The sequence below is a fragment of the Elephantulus edwardii genome, unplaced genomic scaffold (assembly GCF_000299155.1).
Source record: "Elephantulus edwardii isolate Elephantulus edwardi_28Jun2011 unplaced genomic scaffold, EleEdw1.0 scaffold00155, whole genome shotgun sequence".
Taxonomy (NCBI): domain Eukaryota; kingdom Metazoa; phylum Chordata; class Mammalia; order Macroscelidea; family Macroscelididae; genus Elephantulus; species Elephantulus edwardii.
Window position 1 is genome coordinate 7,065,981 of NW_006399905.1, and position 17,553 is coordinate 7,083,533.

Here is a 17,553-nt window from a genome sequence, read left to right on the forward strand (position 1 = left end):
AATATACCATGGACTGCTAGGAGAACAAACAGGTTTGTCCTGGAGAGGGTAAAGCCAGACTGCTTCTTGGAGGCAAGGATTCTGAAGCTTTGTCTGACATACTTTGGGCATGTTGCAAGGAGGGATCAGTCCTTGGAGAGGGACATCATGTTTGGGAGAGTGGAGGGACATTGCAGGAGAGGAAAACCCTTGATGACATGGTCAATGCAGTGATTGGGGTAGTGGGAGTAGGTGTGTCTGAGACAGTGAGGTTGGCACAGGATAGGACAGGTTTTAGGGCTCTTGTACACAGGGTTGCCATGAGTCACAAGAGACTCAACGGCACATAACAACAACAACATGAAAAACCCCTTTTTCAAATGTAGTTTCATTGGGAAGGTCAGAATATTTTTCAGGAGTCACCAATCTATAATAAGGTCCACTCATTCCATAATAAGGTCCAGATGTCATATGATTTGCATGTTACTCAGTATATCTAATGATGTGTCCCAGTGTTTTAATATTCTCTATAGACTGGGCTGTTGTTTCTGTGCCATCAAGTCAGAACTGACTTAGAATTTATCCTCCAGTGAGTTTTTAGAGGCAGTTTAATCACACAGAACGAGATTCCCCATCTTTCTCCGGAGAGGCAGCCGGTGTTGTGGCAGTGTAGTTCCTTACGACTAGGCTACCAGACCTATTAGTTCTTTAGAAATACTTCCAAATGTAATATATCTTATTTATTAAAATTTTTTTTAAAAAAAGATATTCATGATAAATAGTAAGGGATATGAAGAATGTGGAAATATTTTAAGAATGATTTCTGGGTTTTAGAAGTTGCAGTCCCTTGCTCCGGATTTTCCTTTGGAAACACTAGCCATTAGGAACTCAGGTCAAAAAGCTGTTATAGTTCCCAGAGACGACGGGATGAGATACTAGTAGAAGCTATAGCAATGGAGAAAATTAGACTTAATTTAGGAAGAAAACCAGAGGTCAAGGATGATGCTGATTTTTGGCTTGAGAAATGAGATTGTTAAAAGAGCAAATAATTGTGAAAATAAATGAGAGGGGCAAGTTGTGAGTGTGACGATGCTTATGTTGAATGAAAGAGAAATTCACTCTATACTCTCTGACCATGAGGTAGCTTCATGTCATCCAAAGGTTATCTAGAAAATTGAAAATGAGAATATGAATTAAAACAATGGGAGACATTAAGAATAACGAATCAGAGAATGTAGTGATGACAGATTGTGGTTACACTCAGTGGAGAGCTTGGAGGAATGTCAGCCATGCTGGGTAATAGAAACACGGTGAGGTGGCAGCTGAGAAACATAGGCTGAGGAAAAATTAAGGGCAGTTTCAGTGACAGTTATAATGGTGAGAGATAAACCTAGTCATCAGGGTGAGTGGGTGGGTGATAAGAAGGATGGAGCTAGAAGCAACATGGACAAAAGTCAAGGGAGAGTGAGAACAGCAGCTGATAGGAGGGATTGAACCAAGGGAAGGGCGTGTGTGTGTGTTATTATTTGCTAGAAAACAGATATTTGAGTGCTTACTTAGTCCTTGGCAGCAGTAGAGGTTTTAATCCATCGCAGCTCCACAGTAGAAATACTAGTAGTCTCCTCTTAGGATTTATAGCCTCAGACACCCAGTGGAAGGTTGCTGTTAGTCTGAACCCATGTGACATCCCAGAGTTCAAGTTTGTAAAGAGAGAGTGGTTAAAGGTAAGGAGATGGAGAGGTCCTAGGAATGAGATCCAGGAGGTTCGGCTATAGCTAATCAGGGAGAAAAGATGGAAGACCACGAGTAGATTCAGTAGGACAGTGGAATTGTTCCAGAAGCCAAGAAAATTCTCAAATGAAAGCTGTGAAGCAAAGACACCATCTTCTCATTTGCTAACAATTAAAAGAGGTGTCTGGATGTGAGAGACTTACAGAGAACAGAAGAAAACAGACTCCACTGCTGTCATCAAGTTAATTGAATCTGACTGGTAATGAACTTGTAGGATAGCCTTGAAGTTTCCACAGGGTCCTAAGGCTATGAATCCTTACTATGAAGCCTTACTGAAGTGGAGGACTTTATCTTTCTACCACAGGGCTGCTGGTGGGATCAAACCACTGACCTTGTGATCAGCAACTGAATTCCTTATCAATAGTGCCACCAGAGCTCCTTGAGGAAGATTGAAACATCTCTTGTAGAATATAGCAGATACACCTCACATGGGCCTTATACAGAAGATTGTATTGTTGTTAGGTGCTGTTAAGTCAAGGATGACTCATGGCAGATCTGAACCCTGTCCTATCTGGTGCCATCCTTGTCATCTCTGGCATACCTGAGCCTATTGCTGCAGTCACTGTGACAGTCCATCTGGTTGAGAGTCATCCTCTCCTTTGCCATCCTTCTTCCTATCCAAGTACAATATCTCTTTCCAAGAAGAGTCTCTCCTAAGAAGATGCCTAAAGTGTGTGAGACAAAATTTTACCATCATTGCCTCTATAGAAAGAGCACTTTGGCTGCAGTTTTTCCAAGACTATGTATTTTCTTTTGACTTTCATTGGTATTTTCAATTCTCTTCTCCAACACTACAACACAAAGGCATGATTTCTTCCATCATCCTTATTACATTGTCCAGCACTTTGGGTGCACAGCAGGTGATTGAAAAGATCATGGCTTGAATCAAGTGTACACTAATCTTTAAACTAACGTCATTGCTCTTCAGAACTTTGGAAAGGTCCCTGACAGCCGATTTTCCCAAAGCAATATGTCTCCTGATCTACTGACTCCTGGTACTAAGGGAGTTGATTGTGGATCCAAGTAAAATGAGATTATTGACAACTTTAATATTGTGTCCATTTATCATGATGGGTCCACTGGTGAGGATTTTTGTCTTCTTGATGTTGAGATGAAATCTATGTTGAAGGCTGCAGACCTTGATCTTCTGCAGTAAGCATTTTAGATCCTCCTCACTTTGAGCAAGTTAGGTGTGTCATCTCTGTAAGGCATGTTTTTGATGAGTCTTCTTCCAGTCCTGATGCAGTGTTGTTCATCAAATCCAGCTTCTTGATTGATTTGCTCAGTGTAGGTATTGAATAGATATGATAAAAGAATACAGTCCTGACACATCTTCTTTGATTTTAAGCCATGCATTTTATTGTTAGATGCCAACCAGTCAACTACATAGTAACTTAGTGTGGATAGTTACTTAGTGTTCATAGTGACCCCATCTGGCACCATCCTCACAATCTCTGCTGTGCTCAAGCCTGTTGTGGCAATTACTACATGAGTTCATCTTATTGAGGGTCTTCTCTCTCACTGATCCTGTTTTCCCAGGAGTTGCAGTGGAGAGAGCCTGTTGTCCAATGTTGCTTGGTGAGGGAAGAGATACTGGGAGGCTGGCTGACAATTGCAGAGTTTGAGGAAGTTTTGCCTTAAGGCTAGGAGTCACAGAGAAAGAGGAGTGGTAGACAGGGTGGAGTGGTGGTTACTGTTGAGTAGATTCCAACTTACAGTGACCCCCTCCTGTGCTCCTTGACAGTAAAACATGCCCCATAGGACTTCATGGCCTGGCGTCTTTAGAGATTCTGGCTGGAAGCTGTTAGAGCTTCAGATCTAAAGTGCTTACTTGTTGCACCGTGAGAGTTCCTCATGAGTGAAATAATAAAGGATTCAAGAATGTGGTAGATTCACAGTGCTTCTGTTCTGTGAGGTATTTTGGGAAGGAGAGATGTAGCCTTGGACCCAAGGACTAAAGGGGAATTGTCATCAGGAGATAAAGGTTTCACAGAAGATTCAGTGTAAACGACTGACATTCTGTGGAATCGAGGACTCCAGAGTAGAAGTATTTGAGAGAAGACAGGTGTGGAAATTTGGGTAAATGGCAAACTCAGGTCCCTTGGCAGTAGAAGTCTCTTACAGAATTGCCTGAGGTCTGTTTGAAGTTGACAGGTGGGTTTTCTGTTGGTTTCAAAGCTGAGAGTTGAGGTCATTGTATATAAACTGAGAGAGAAAGGTGAGTAAACTGTGGTCTCTTCCTTTGGAAGTGGCCCTGCGTTAGGTGCTTTTGAGTGGAGTTCAACTCATAATTGACTCTATGAACAGTGGGCCTCAATTGCTCAATCCCTGTGCCATCCTCACTACTCTGATTCACATGAGCGCGCAATCCCTGTGCCATCCTCACTACTCTGATTCACATGAGCGCGCAATCCCTGTGCCATCCTCACTACTCTGATTGACTTGAGCGCGGTGTAGTACGCTGTGTTGTACACTTGCTGCAGTGACTGTGTCAATCCATGTTGATGGGGCTCTTCTCTTTGGCTGACCCTCCAAAGAGGGACCTTCCAAACACAATATCCTTTTCTAAGAATAACCTCTCCTAGCAGCACGTCTAAAGGATGAGAAACGAAGTTTTGTCATTCTTGCCTCCAGCGAATATTCCGCCTGCACCTTTTCCAAGACAGACCTGTTTGTTCTTTTGACAGTCCATGGGATATTCAGTACTCCAGCACTACAACTCAAAGGGATCGATTCTTCTTCTGTCAAACTTATTCATTATCCAGCTGTCAGATGCATAGCAAGTAATTGAAATGATCATGGCTTCAATCAGGCACATCCACCTTAGTCTTCAAACTGACATCACTGCTGCTCAGCATTTTGGAGAGAACCCTGACAGCGGACTTGCCTAGAGTTTCCAAGAAAACGTCTGGCTACACTTCTCCACGACATATGTGTGGTTTTTTTGGCAGAACAGAGTCTTGGGCTTTTACAACTTGAAAGGCTGTGTTTCTCAAGCCTTCTTTGTATGTCTGATAAATTTTTCGAGCTAGGTCACCTCTGGCTGTTAACACCCTATGACTTTTTGCTAAATTCAGTTGACGGTTTAAGTTTTTGCAGCACTTAATTTTTTCTTGTACTTCTCCTTAGCACTACTGCTAGGATCTTATGATGTATTTATTGGTTTTCACTTTAGTTCTTGCCATGTAGTTGAAATCTCTACCATTCTTGGAAACCAGAATCCTCATTAACTGAGATTTTGTCTTAAGTCGGAAGATTTTGTGACAGTCACTCTTTGTAGAGCTAACATTTGTCTAAATGCTTTAGGAAATGTTCTTTACCAAGTATCCTTTGTCATTCATCCTTCTCCATGGAACATGTTTTCAGTTGTCCCTCAGGAAACACTATGCCAAGGAAACATCACCTTTACTGGAAGACTGCAAGGTGGTTAGCAACTTAAAACCCTAGACCCAAAGCCAGAAACTCAGTAGAAATTGTCTGGCTAGAATATAATGCTTACTTACTTCCTCCACTGTTTTAAACCAAACTCAAACCCAGCAGTGCACCACTAGCTCTGTTCATCCTTTTAAAGAGGAAGCTGAGTGAGAATGGTGGCATCGAGAATCTCGGTCTACTGAGTTACAGTCATTATGCTCTTTGTCACTGAGTTTGTTGCTGGATCATAGTGACCCTGTGTACAAGAGATTGAACAGGGCCCGGTCCTGCACCATCGTCACAGTTGCTGTTGTGCTTGAACCAATTGTTGTAGCCACAGTGTCTCTTTGAAGGTCTTCCTCTTTTTTTCCTTATCTCCCTCTAGGGACTGGCCCTTCTAATAGTACAATCAGAGTATGTGAGACTTAGTCTCAGCATCCTAACCTTCAAGAAGCATTCTGGCTATATTGTTCCAAGACAGATTGGTTTGGTTTTTTGGCAGTCCATGGTACATTGAGTATACTTCACCAGTACCACAGTTTCACCATTCAAAGACATCAGTTCTTCAGTCTTTTTCATTCATTTTCCAGCTTTCCTATGCATATGAAGGCATTGAAAAACACCGTGGCTTGAGCCAGGTACACCTTAGTTCTGAAAGTGACTTTATTGCTCTTCAGCTAAGAAGGTCCTTGGAAGACATTTTTCTCAGTGCAAAACACATCTAATCCTTTGACTGACTGCTGCTTTCATGAGTGTTGTCTTGTGGATCCAAAGAAAATAAAATCTGTGGCAACTTCAATCTTTTCTCTATTTATCATAATAATTGCTTTTTGATTGAGCTGTAAAGATTTTTGTTTGCTTATGCTGAAATAGAATCCATTTGGAAGGCTAGAGTCCTTGATCTTCATCAGTAAATACTTTGTACTGTTGCTTTGTTTTTGTAAGCAAGGCTGTGCCTCTGCAGTTGGTATCGCCTGTGATTGTTAGTGACTCTCCCTCCAGTCATGATCTCTGGTGGCATAGTCTTCCAGAAGTTGCTCTGTGAACCCAACGGCTAGACCTCTCTGGCAATTTGAATACACCAGCAATTTAACAAAAGAAAAGTGGACACTCTCCTCCCATGCAATTTACAGTCTTGGAAACCTGCTAGAGGGATCAGCTGTGTTCTTTTCTGACTCAGAGGCAATGGATGTGTCACTCCTGAAGTCATGTTCTTATAGAGTCCACCTTCTCAGATTATTTGCCCAGCATGCAAATTGAATAAATGTGGAGAAGGGATACTAAAGGGATATTCTACACCTTTCTTGATTTCAAACCACATTATATCTCCCTCCCTTTTTTTTTATCCTGTTCAAATGACTGTGCCCTTAATTTGTGTAGAGATTATGCTGTTCTAGAATCCCCATTCATTACAGCATTAGCTATTGTTTGTTATGATCTGTACAGTTAAATATAATCCATAGAATATAAATAAGCTTCTTTTTGGTATTTTTGCTTTTCATCTGACAGCAGCAATAACACCCTTCATTCTGCACTTTTTTCTGAATCTAGCTTGAATTTCTGGCAATTCCTTGTTCACGTATTGCTGCAACCATTTTCTAATTTTTTTCAGTGAGATTTCACTTGTGTGTTATAGGAATGAAGTTTTTTTGAATGGGCATAAATATGACTCTCTTAGTTGGCTGCCTATCTTCTAAATTTTATTTTTCTTTATAGACAAGTGAGCAACTTCAGAGCTGCATCTGCTTGTTGAAACATTTAAATTAGTATTCTGTCCATTCCTAGAGTCTTGTTTTTTATCAGTGTCTTCCTTCAATACAGCTTGATTCTTCCTTCAGTACTATTGTATTGAATACTATTCTTCTCTCAATACTATTGTATTTTTCCTTCAATAATTTTTTTTATCACATGCTATATTTCCTTCAGTACTGTTGTTTCTTTAGTCATATGCTACTTCCTGAAAGGAGTTTTGACCAGTTCTTTTTTTTTTTAAATTTTATTATTTTTATGTGAGTGTACCGTCAAATCAGATCTGACTGGTACAGGAGGAGATTTTCCCTCCTTCCCCGGCAGAGCGTCTGGTGGATTCGAACCATGAGCCTCTGGGATTGTAGTTGCAGCTCCTTGCCACTAGGCCACCAGAGCTCCCCTTGACCAGTTCTTTTTGATATGGTGTTTCTGTGTATTCTGGTCTTCTTTGGATACTTCAATATTTTGCCCACGGGTTTCTTCAGTATTGCAACTCAAGGCTTTAATTTTTTTTTATCCAGTTATTTCAGCTTCATAAATACCTGGTTAGTTCTTCTCGTTCATATTTCTAACACCAGGTCTTTATACATTTCATTGCAGTACTTTGCTTTGGAACCTTATGTTCAGCTCTCTTACTTCATTACTTCTTCCTTTGTCTTCTCTGTGTTCTAGAACAAATTAATAGCACGTCTGTGGAATGAGACGATTGAGAATGCTCTCATTTATGGAAAGAAACATTGAGAAACTTGGTATCATCAGCCAGAACAAGACTAGGGGCCATCAGTGTAATAGCAGTTCATATGCAAGTTCAGGTTAAAGCTGAAAAAGTTGTAATAAGTTGATGAAAACATAGTATGGCCTTGAGTATATTCTACCTGAATTTCAAGATAATCTTAAGAATAAATTTGTTCACAGTACTTACTTTATCCTAATGTCTCTTTTCTCTTACTCCTTTAAAAGCAATATTAATGAAAGGCATTTGCCAAAGTACTTAATATCATTTGTCAGGAAAAAGTTAATTTTATTTTAATATTTCCTAAATAACAATGAGACATTGAATTGCTTTTTTGTTCTTCTATTCTTAGGAAGATCTAAGTCTAATTTGGGCTGGACACCTCTTCATCTGGCATGCTATTTCGGACATCGACAAGTGGTCCAGGATCTGTTGAAAGTGAGTTTACGGTTTTAATTTGTACATGTAAATGAATATAATAAATACTGCAAAAGTTTTACTAAGGTCAATCAAGCCATAATGGCTTATTTGAGGCAGTAATGCCCCTTTGTTATTGTTGTTGTGTACCTTCGAGGCTGTACCAACTCATAGCTGATCCTCCGGTGGTTTTTAGAGAGGCAGTTAATCAGAAGGGAGGAGATTTCCCATCTTTCTCCTGTGGAGCAGCAGGTGGATTTGAATTGCAAGTCTTGAGGATTGCAGCGCAGCTTCTTACTCCATTAAGGACACCTAATTATTCCTTTCTATATATGTGACTTGGGTTTACCATCATAACAATGATATATTTTCTATCTTCTGTTTTTAAAACTACTAATTTTATTTTCCCACTTTAAAAAAAATTTGTTAAGATTGTACTTAATATAGCACTTGCCTATTTTGTTACCTTACTGGACTTTTTAAATTGAAAAGATGAACATACTAATTAAAGAAGATAATTTATCAGTTTGTGAGCATAATAGTTAAGCAAAAAACCTCTGAAAACTCTGAATTCCAAATGATTAAGAATGCCAGACTCTGCTATGGAGTACTGTCCCAATTTAAGAGCTTGTATTTTTCAGTCTTAGGTGGAATAGTTTTTCACATATCAGAATTTCTAAAATGTGGCTGCTTCTTAAATTTGATCTGTTCATTTAAAAGAGATTTGCTGGCATAGTCCATGGAATACTGCTGCTAACCCAAAGGCATTGCTTCCTTGGAGAATGACATCCACCAGCTTCTCAGGAGAAAAGTAGACTATCTACTCCATGTCATTTATAAACTCCAAAAACCCACCGGATGGTCAGCTATGAACTGGTTCCAACTCAGTGGCAATGAGTTTGATTTTTAAAAGATACGTTTAAGTGGTGACATCAATTCCCCCCCTCTGCCGCCAACCCCCGGCCTCACCTTGAAAACTTATTGAGTTCATGGTGGGGGGGGGAAGTGTTTAGAGATAATTTTTCCTTTTTCTCAGTACAAAGCCTTCTATCTAAAGAGGAGAAAACAGTATGTATCAAGTAAGTATCTTTGAAAGGGCTAGAGGCAATGAGAATGGCACAGCTCCTCACCACCCTAGAATTGAAAGCAGATAAAGAGTTCATAGCCTAGCCCTGTGGTGCCTCTAGAGTCACACCAGTAGCAAGAGGTTGATTTATTCATTGTTGACTCACAGGCTTGCAGTTGTGGTACTGAGAATGAAGTTTATTAGGGAAGTAAGTTGGAGAGTAGGGGAAGCAAAGAATATTACCCAATACAAGTCCAGGTTTTAGCTAAATTGTCCTAAAGCACAGTGTCTCAATTAGTCCAGGCTCTGGTTTCAGTTCACCAGTCAAATTCAAATCATCCAGCAAGGTTTGCTTCTCTTTCAAGCATATGGCAAGAATAGCAAAAACTTTCAACTATGACTAGCTCGAGTCCAAGAAGGCTCAAGTCACCTTGCCAGAGTTTCTCCACAGCAATGCCACAGTCTCTCAACCACAACCACCACTGGATCTCGCTCTCACCAGGGTTTTGCTCCACAGTCTCCTTCAAATCTTGCCACTGCAAGTCTTGCTCCACCTCAATTCAAATCTTGCCACTCAGTGTGGGAAGCACTCTTTCTCTTATCCTAGTCCCACAGCTGTGGATAATTTGCAAGATCATCTGCCTGCAGTTAAGGTATCTGGAGACCAGAGGGAGCTAATTGTATTGGCTTAAAAAAGCCAACTTTGAGGCTAACACCACAGCTTCTAAAATAAAGTGATGCTCCCTAAATCATAAATGTTAAGTATCTTTCCTTTCAATTTTCTGTCTTGTAGGTAGATTTTTTTAAACTTTCTAGGAAACCTACTATTTTTTATTTTGTTGTTGTGTACCATCAAGTTGGAACCGAGTCATAGCCGATCCTCCAAAGAGTTTTCAGAGGCAGTTAAATGCACCTGAGGAGAGTGCCCCTCCTTCTTCTGTAGAGCGGCAGGTGGTCTTGAACCATGTGCCTTTGAGATTGCAGTGCAGCTTCTTGCCACTATGCTTCCAGAGCCCGCAACTATTTTTAATATGAATGAAATTTGTTTTTGCTGATGACAATCACTTTAAACAGATATTTTAATATTTTAAATACATGAAGTCTTCAAATTTTGAGTATGTTCTATACCTACGTTTCTCTTTAAATAAAATTTGTATGTAAGTTCGACTTGATAAATATAATTCAATATATAGTCAGATGTTTGTCTTAGTATATAGTGTACCTTTCTGCCCATAAACAGCATTAAAAGGAAAGCTTTAAGATACACTAAAATATATTTAATACAACAGCACAATAACAATAATATTTTGATGCTGGTTGTAAGGTAGAACTCATTTGCTGTTATAAACCATTGTATGTACTTCATAGTTTTAAGATGTGCTGCTCCCCTCATCTATATGAAAGTAGAACTTTTCTGTGAAACCTTTTATGAGTCAAAATGACATAAAACAAAGAAGAAATTACTATAATTTATATGGAAACAATTTTGAGTGTTCCCATTTCCAAAAAAAGAGCATACTAAATAATGTATACTACCCAATTATACGAAATAACACAGAAGACCTAAAATAACACTGATATATATAGTATTTACAGGCACAGTTAAGAACTTTGACATCTCGATGCCGAGATGTTGGATGTGGTTCCTCGAATGGAGCTTGGTGATGCTGCTTCCCTGCTCAGGGCACACACTGCCACTTTAATGGCTCACTGAGAACAAAGGCTGGGCACCAGTTCCACTTTTACCTTTTTCCATGAAAATGAAAATCTATTTTAGATTTCTTTTGGTTAGTGAGAACAAGGTGGTTGTTATGTGCTGTCTAGTTACCTGCGACTCATGGGAACCCTATGTACAACAACCCTAAACCCTGCTCTATCCTGTGCCAATCTCACTGTCTCTGACACACCTACCCTACTACTCCAGTCACTGAATCAATCCACCTCATCGAGGGTCTTCCTCTCCTATGCTGTCCTGCTACCCTCCCAAGCATGATGTCCCTCTCCAATGACTGACCCTCCTTGCAACATGTTCAAAGTATATCAGATTAAGCTTCAGAATTCTTGCCTCCAGGAGCAGTCTGGTCTCACTCTCTCTAGGACAAACCTCTTTATTCTCCTAGCAGTCAATACTCTTCTCCAGCACTACAGCTCAAAGGCATCAGTTCTTCTTCTAGCATCCCTAATCATTGTCCAGCGCTCTGATGCATAGAAAGTAATTGCAGAAACCATGGCCCATATCAGGCATACCTTAGTCTCCAGACTGACATCGTTGCTCTTCAGTATTTTGGAGGGGTGTCTGAGAACAAGGTAGGCCATTCATAAAAGTAACCTTTTGAGCATAACTGTTTAATTATTTGTTCCTGTGATGACAGAGGTACCACAAGTGAATTACTTTAGCACATAGAAATTCCTCCACGGTGTAGGAGGCCAGAAATCTGAATTCAGGATGCTGACTCTAGGAAAAGGCATGCTTTCTCTATTGGTTTTGGAGGAAGGCCCTTGTTTCCTTCAATATCTGTAGGTCTAGCATTCCTTGAAGATCTCCCTGTGTGTTGGGTTCAAGGAATTTCTCACCACAAGGACCTGGGTCCAATGGGCTACTTTGCCCTTGGCTCTTATGCCTTGGTGGTTCTGACATTCCCCTCTTCTGTTCCTTTTTCTCTCCTTTTATCTCTTCTGAGATAAAAGATTGTATAAGTCAAGCTCCATGGAAATTCCCCTCCTATTAGGACAGTGATGGAACTAAGAGTATTACGTCCTACCTTAATTGTCTTATAATTTTTCAGCTTAGAAATCATGGGGAATCATTGCAAAATTTCCATACTTTATGTATTATTACATATAAGTTATTTTGTGGAGGCACAGTTCAATACATGACACAAGAAATGCTTTACATAGGGTTGATTTGTTGTACGTATGTCAGATGTTTTAAACAGGGAACTACCTGCATTTATAAGGATTTTTTTTTCACTTTTGTATATTTCATGATGTGTGAAAAATACCAAAGTTTTTTTTTAATTTTTGACATAATTTTTTTATTAAATAATTTTAGTGAGCATTTACAGAGATTTTGGATTTTCATTCATTCATTGCTGCACTTCTCTCCCCGTCCAGCCCTCCCCTGCCCCCAGTTTGCTCCTCCAGAAGTAAAAGAAACACTCCCTCCTTGATACACAATCCCCCTGCACCCCTCCCGCCGCCCCAAGTACATTCCACTATGCAACCTTAATTGTGGACTCTTGTGATAACCGCAATACCCTATCATACATTGCTTTTAAATTATTCACTCCCTCATCTGTTTCAGTGCAATATACACAATTTATCCAGTTTTTCTCAGTCTTACCCCAACCCTGATATCAGTCCCATTTTACAACAGTGGCACCATGCAATATTTGTCCTTTTGCGACTGAGATATTTCACTCAGCATAATGTCCTCCAGGGTCACCCATTTTGAATAATATTGCATGAGTTCCTTGTTTTTCAATGCAGCATAGTATTCCATTGTGTGAATATACCACAGCTTCTCTATCCATTCGTTTGTTGATGGTCACCTGGGTTGTTTCCAACTCCTTGCTATTGTGAACAGAGCCGTGATAAACATGGGTGTGCATATATCTGCTTGGATGTCTGTTATGGTCTTTTTGGGATATATTCCCAGTAAATACCAAAGATTTTTGTTTGCTTGCTTTGGTTTTCTTTTTCTCACTCTTTTTAAAATTTTATTCTGATTTATTTACAAAATTTGAATACATTGTTTTTCACAAAAGATTCTTCCCATTTCCTTTACCCCTATTTACCCATCAAATTGTTCAAACCTATGATTAACACCCTGCCCCACTCCCAGGCTCATTCCTCTATTTCCACCCTCCCCTGTGCCTTGGATCCTCACACTCATTCAACAATAATGGCTTTATACAGTATTTGTCCTTGTGGGACTGAGCTAGTTCACTCACTATAATGCTCTCCAATCCCTCCTAAGTTAGGTAGTAATTTACAGAATTATTGTTTCTGCATGCTACATAGTATTCCATTGTATGAATGTACCACATCTTCTCAATTCATTCATTTGTGGTTGGACATTTGGGTTGTTTCTATGTTCTTGTGATGGTGAGTAATGCTGCTATGAACATTGGTGTACAGGTTTCTGTATGAGCCTGAGTTCTCATTTTCTTGGGGTATATTCCAAGCAATGGAATAGCTGGGTCATATGGAATTTCTATGTTCACCTTTTTGAGGATGCGAGAAACTGCCTTCCAGAGTGGTTGTACCATTGTACAATCCCCCCAAGATTGTAACAGAGTTCCTATCTCACCACATCCTCACCAACATTTATTACTTGCAGTCCTGTTAAACTTGTTTGCTTTGTTTTTGTGTTTTCTAGGCTGGTGCTGATGTAAATGTGTTAAATGACATGGGAGATACGCCGCTTCACCGAGCTGCCTTTACAGGACGAAAGGTGAATAATTTATACTTAAGGCTCCACAAGTAAAATATGTGGAAGAAAAGTGACGTATTTTTTTTTGTCTGTTATGACCAGCAGAAGAGCAACTGGAAAAAGCAACACACATGCAAAAGTATAAGCCAGCACTTGGCATCAAAAGGCCATAAGGTCTTAGAGGTCCTGTAGTGCTCCATTCTCTAGAATCCCTGATAAGGAGATTATTTGGTGTCTGCTTGATACCTGCTCTCCCATGTACTCACTGCTGTTCCGTAACAGCCTGCTTTCAAGTTTCCAAGACTGTAAATTGCAATGGGAGGAAACTGCCTGTATTTCCTTCTTGGAGCTGCTGGTGGATTTGGTCTGTGAGAGGTGCACATCTTTCAGATTCACAGCATAGTATGTTATAGACTACCCTTCGGAGCTCCATGAATATCTACAGGAGTGGTGAACTTATTTCTATTTTTGAAAGCAATTTCAATGAAGTATAATTTATATTTCATAAGATTCACTCATGGTAGAGTCACTAGCAACACCAAAGAAGAATCTGTTTAGTGCCTAGTCCTAGAAAGAGTGCAGTCAGAGTGCTCCTTTGAGGCAAAGCTTCATCTTTCATCCTTTGTGCATGTAGCTAGGTGAGGCTGTTCCTTGGAGGGACGTCATACTGGGAAAGATTGAGGGACAGTGAAAAGAAGAGACCCAACGAAATGGACTGACACTGTGACTTCAGCAGTGGGTTCTAGTGTCTCAGAGCTGAAGAGGATGGCATGGGATAGGGCAGGTTTCAGGTTGGCTCTTCACAGGGTCACTATGAATTGTACACAACAGTACCTAACAATAACATCATGCTTTTATTCTAGTAACATGACCATCCCTTGACCTTCTCCAGAAAACACTTCGAGTCCTCCTCAGTTTCAGCAAGCACGGTTGTGTCTTTTGCATAATGCAGGTTGTTGAGGAGTCTTCTTCCAATCCTGATGCCACATTCTTCTTTATAAATTCCAGCCTCATGGATGATCTGTTCTTTATATAGATTGAAAAGATATGGAGAAGAAGTACAGCCTTGACACATGTCTTTCTTGATTTTGAACCATGCAGTGTTCCCTTGCTCTATTTGGGCAATAGCTTCCTGCTTTCAGTATAGGTTTCGTATGAGCACAGTCAGGTATTCTTGGGATTCCCATTCGCCTCAGTATTAGCCACAATTTGTTGTGATACACACAGTCCAGTCTCTTTGCGTAGTCAATAAAACACAAATAGAATATTTTTGTACTTTCTGCTTTCAGCCAGAATCGATCTGACATTGTCAATGATATCTTGATGTTATGGCCTCTTCTATACCCAGCTTGTATTTATTACAGTTCTTTTTTGACCCGCTGTTCTAGTTGTTTTTGGATAATCTCCAGCAAGATTTTGCTTGATTGTGATACTGTTCAATAATCTCCACACTATATTTAATTATAGTTTTTTGGAATGGGAATAAATATAGATCTCTTCCAGTCAGATGACCAGGTTGCTCTCCTCCAGATTTCTTGGCACATCCTGATTGTTGATATAAGTCAATTGGTATTTCATCAGTTCCTGGGGTTTATTTTTTTTTTACTAGTTTCTTCAGAGCAGCTTGGACATCCTCCTTTATTAATATTGCCTCTTGATCATATGCTATTTCATGAAATGGCTGTGCCAGTCAATTCTTTTTAGTATAATGACTCTGTATATTCCTTCCATCTTATTTTGATGCTTCCTAGATCATTCAGTATTTTACCCATAGCATCTTTAAGTAATGCAATTCAAGGCTTACATTTGTTCGTCAGTTCCTTCAACTTGAGAAATGCTGAGCAAGTTCTTTCCTTTGGATACTCTAACTCCAGCACTTTGCACATTTCATTATAATTCTTTGCTTTCTCTTCTCATGCTGCCCTTTTCAATATTCTGTAAACTGTGTCACTTCCTGATTTTTTCCTTTTGTTTTGGCAACTCCTAGTCTAGCACATCTTGTTTTGTTTCCTTCCTCCTCTGTCTTTATAATGCCCTTCTGCATTCTTCATGGATGATATTCTTGACAGAATCCTATAGCTCATCGGATCTTCATTCATTAGTATTCAAGGCTGCAAACATGGTTTTTAAATTCAGGTGGGATAGACTCAAGGTCTTATTTTGGTTCTCATGACTTTGCTTTCCTTTCCTTTAGCTTCAGCACATTACTTGTCCTTCACAGCTGACATTGAGCTGCTCCAATGATTCTTTCCACAGGTGTAATCAATTTGATTACCATGCAGACCATCAGGTGAGGTCCATGTGTATAGTCACCATTTATGTTGTTTTATAAAAGGTATTTGCAATGAATAAATTATTGATCGTACAAAATTCTATCATTCTATCTCCAGACTAGTTTCTGTCACCAAGTCTGTGTTTCCTGACTACTGGTCGTCTCCCTTGTTCCCAACTTTTTCATTCCAGTGATTTCATGTTTGATCAATATTTTACTGCAAAAGTTCGTAGAAATCTTCAATTTCCTCCTCTTTGGCTCTAGTTGTTGGTGCATATATTTGAATGATAGTGATATTTAGAGGTCCTTTCATGTCATGTGTAATTTTTTTGGACAAAATTACATCAAATGGTAGTAACATCAGTGTTGTGGTAAAAATTCCAAGATTTTAAAATGTTGCATTTAGAATTAGATTTTGTTTTCACATTTTTTTTTCTTTTTGGTTGTTAGCGTTAAAATGAGGACACGTAGAAAGCATAATACATCATTTGTGGCACTCAGCAAAATTGAGTACACACTGAAAACAAATATTTCCTGTGTTCTATGTCCCAAGAATTATTAATTTTTTACCTGATTTATAGAAGACACATGTACTCTTGGGTTCCATTTTTCAAGTTTATGTCTGAGTGTGCACTGTTTGGCTGGCACTATCTAAATGACATCTAACAAGAACAACAACAAAAAGAACATCTAAGTGACTTTACATGTATAATTTCATTTCATGCCACTGACATATTTTTGTCTTGAGTGTCCCAAGCAAGAAGCTGACTCAGATAAAGAATAATAGTCATCAGGTTAATTGAGATCAATCCTTTGGGGGAGGGGATGGTAAAAATGATGACGTGGGCAGAGCGGTAGTGAAGCTGTGGTCCAGTCTTCTTGCAGGATGTGCCAGGGAACCTTGTGGGTTGGATTGCTTGAACCAAGTTGAGGGGCCCAGACATTTTTGTACATTTGGACAAGCAATTATTCAGTCACTTACTATTGATGTTATGTGTGCTCCAGTCAGAACTGACCCTCCGGCAGCTTTTCAGAGTCTATAAATTGTACAGGGCAGACAGCCCATCTTTCTCTGATGAGCAGCTATTGGGTACAAACTACTTGCCTTTGAATTAGCAGCACAACTCCTTATCACTTGACCATATACCTCGTGTGTTAGAAATATTCCAATACATTTTTTTGTTACAAGTCCCTGTATGGAACAAATAACTCATTCAGTTGCTAACCAAAAGATTTAAAGCTGAGTTCTCCCTAAGGCTCTATAAAAGAAAAGCCTGTTGACCTTCTGTGGAAAAGTAAGCAGTTGAAGACACTCTGAGTACAATTCTCTAACACATGTGGGCTGCTGTGATCTGCAGTTGACTAGATAGCAACTGTTAGAGGCACACACAGGAGCACTGGCAATTTGGAAATGAGTATGTTCATAGTACAGTGACATCTTAACTTAAAAACACCTGAAAAGAATGTCTTTGTTCTTTCAGGAGTTGGTGATGCTTCTCTTTGAATATAATGCTGATGCGACTATTGTTAATGGAAGTGGACAGACAGCAAAAGAAGTCACGCATGACAAAGAAATCAGAAACATGCTCGAAGGTAAATGTTGTTGTTGTTATGTGCCGTCGAGTCGTTTCCGACTCATAGCGACCCTATGCACAACAGCCCTAAACCCTGCTCTATCCTGCGCCAACCGCACCGCC

At 39.7% G+C, this 17,553-nt stretch overlaps 1 protein-coding gene across 1 annotated transcript in view; it reads left to right on the forward strand.

Moving 5' to 3' along the window:
- The window catches only part of OSBPL1A (oxysterol binding protein-like 1A), a 300,437-nt gene that overhangs the window by 23,568 nt on the left and 259,316 nt on the right, over positions 1–17,553 (forward strand). The window contains exons 3-5 of the mRNA XM_006895041.1: positions 8,019–8,104; positions 13,531–13,605; positions 17,338–17,449. Coding sequence (XP_006895103.1) covers positions 8,019–8,104; positions 13,531–13,605; positions 17,338–17,449 — 273 coding nt within the window. The remainder of the gene's footprint in view (positions 1–8,018; positions 8,105–13,530; positions 13,606–17,337; positions 17,450–17,553) is intronic.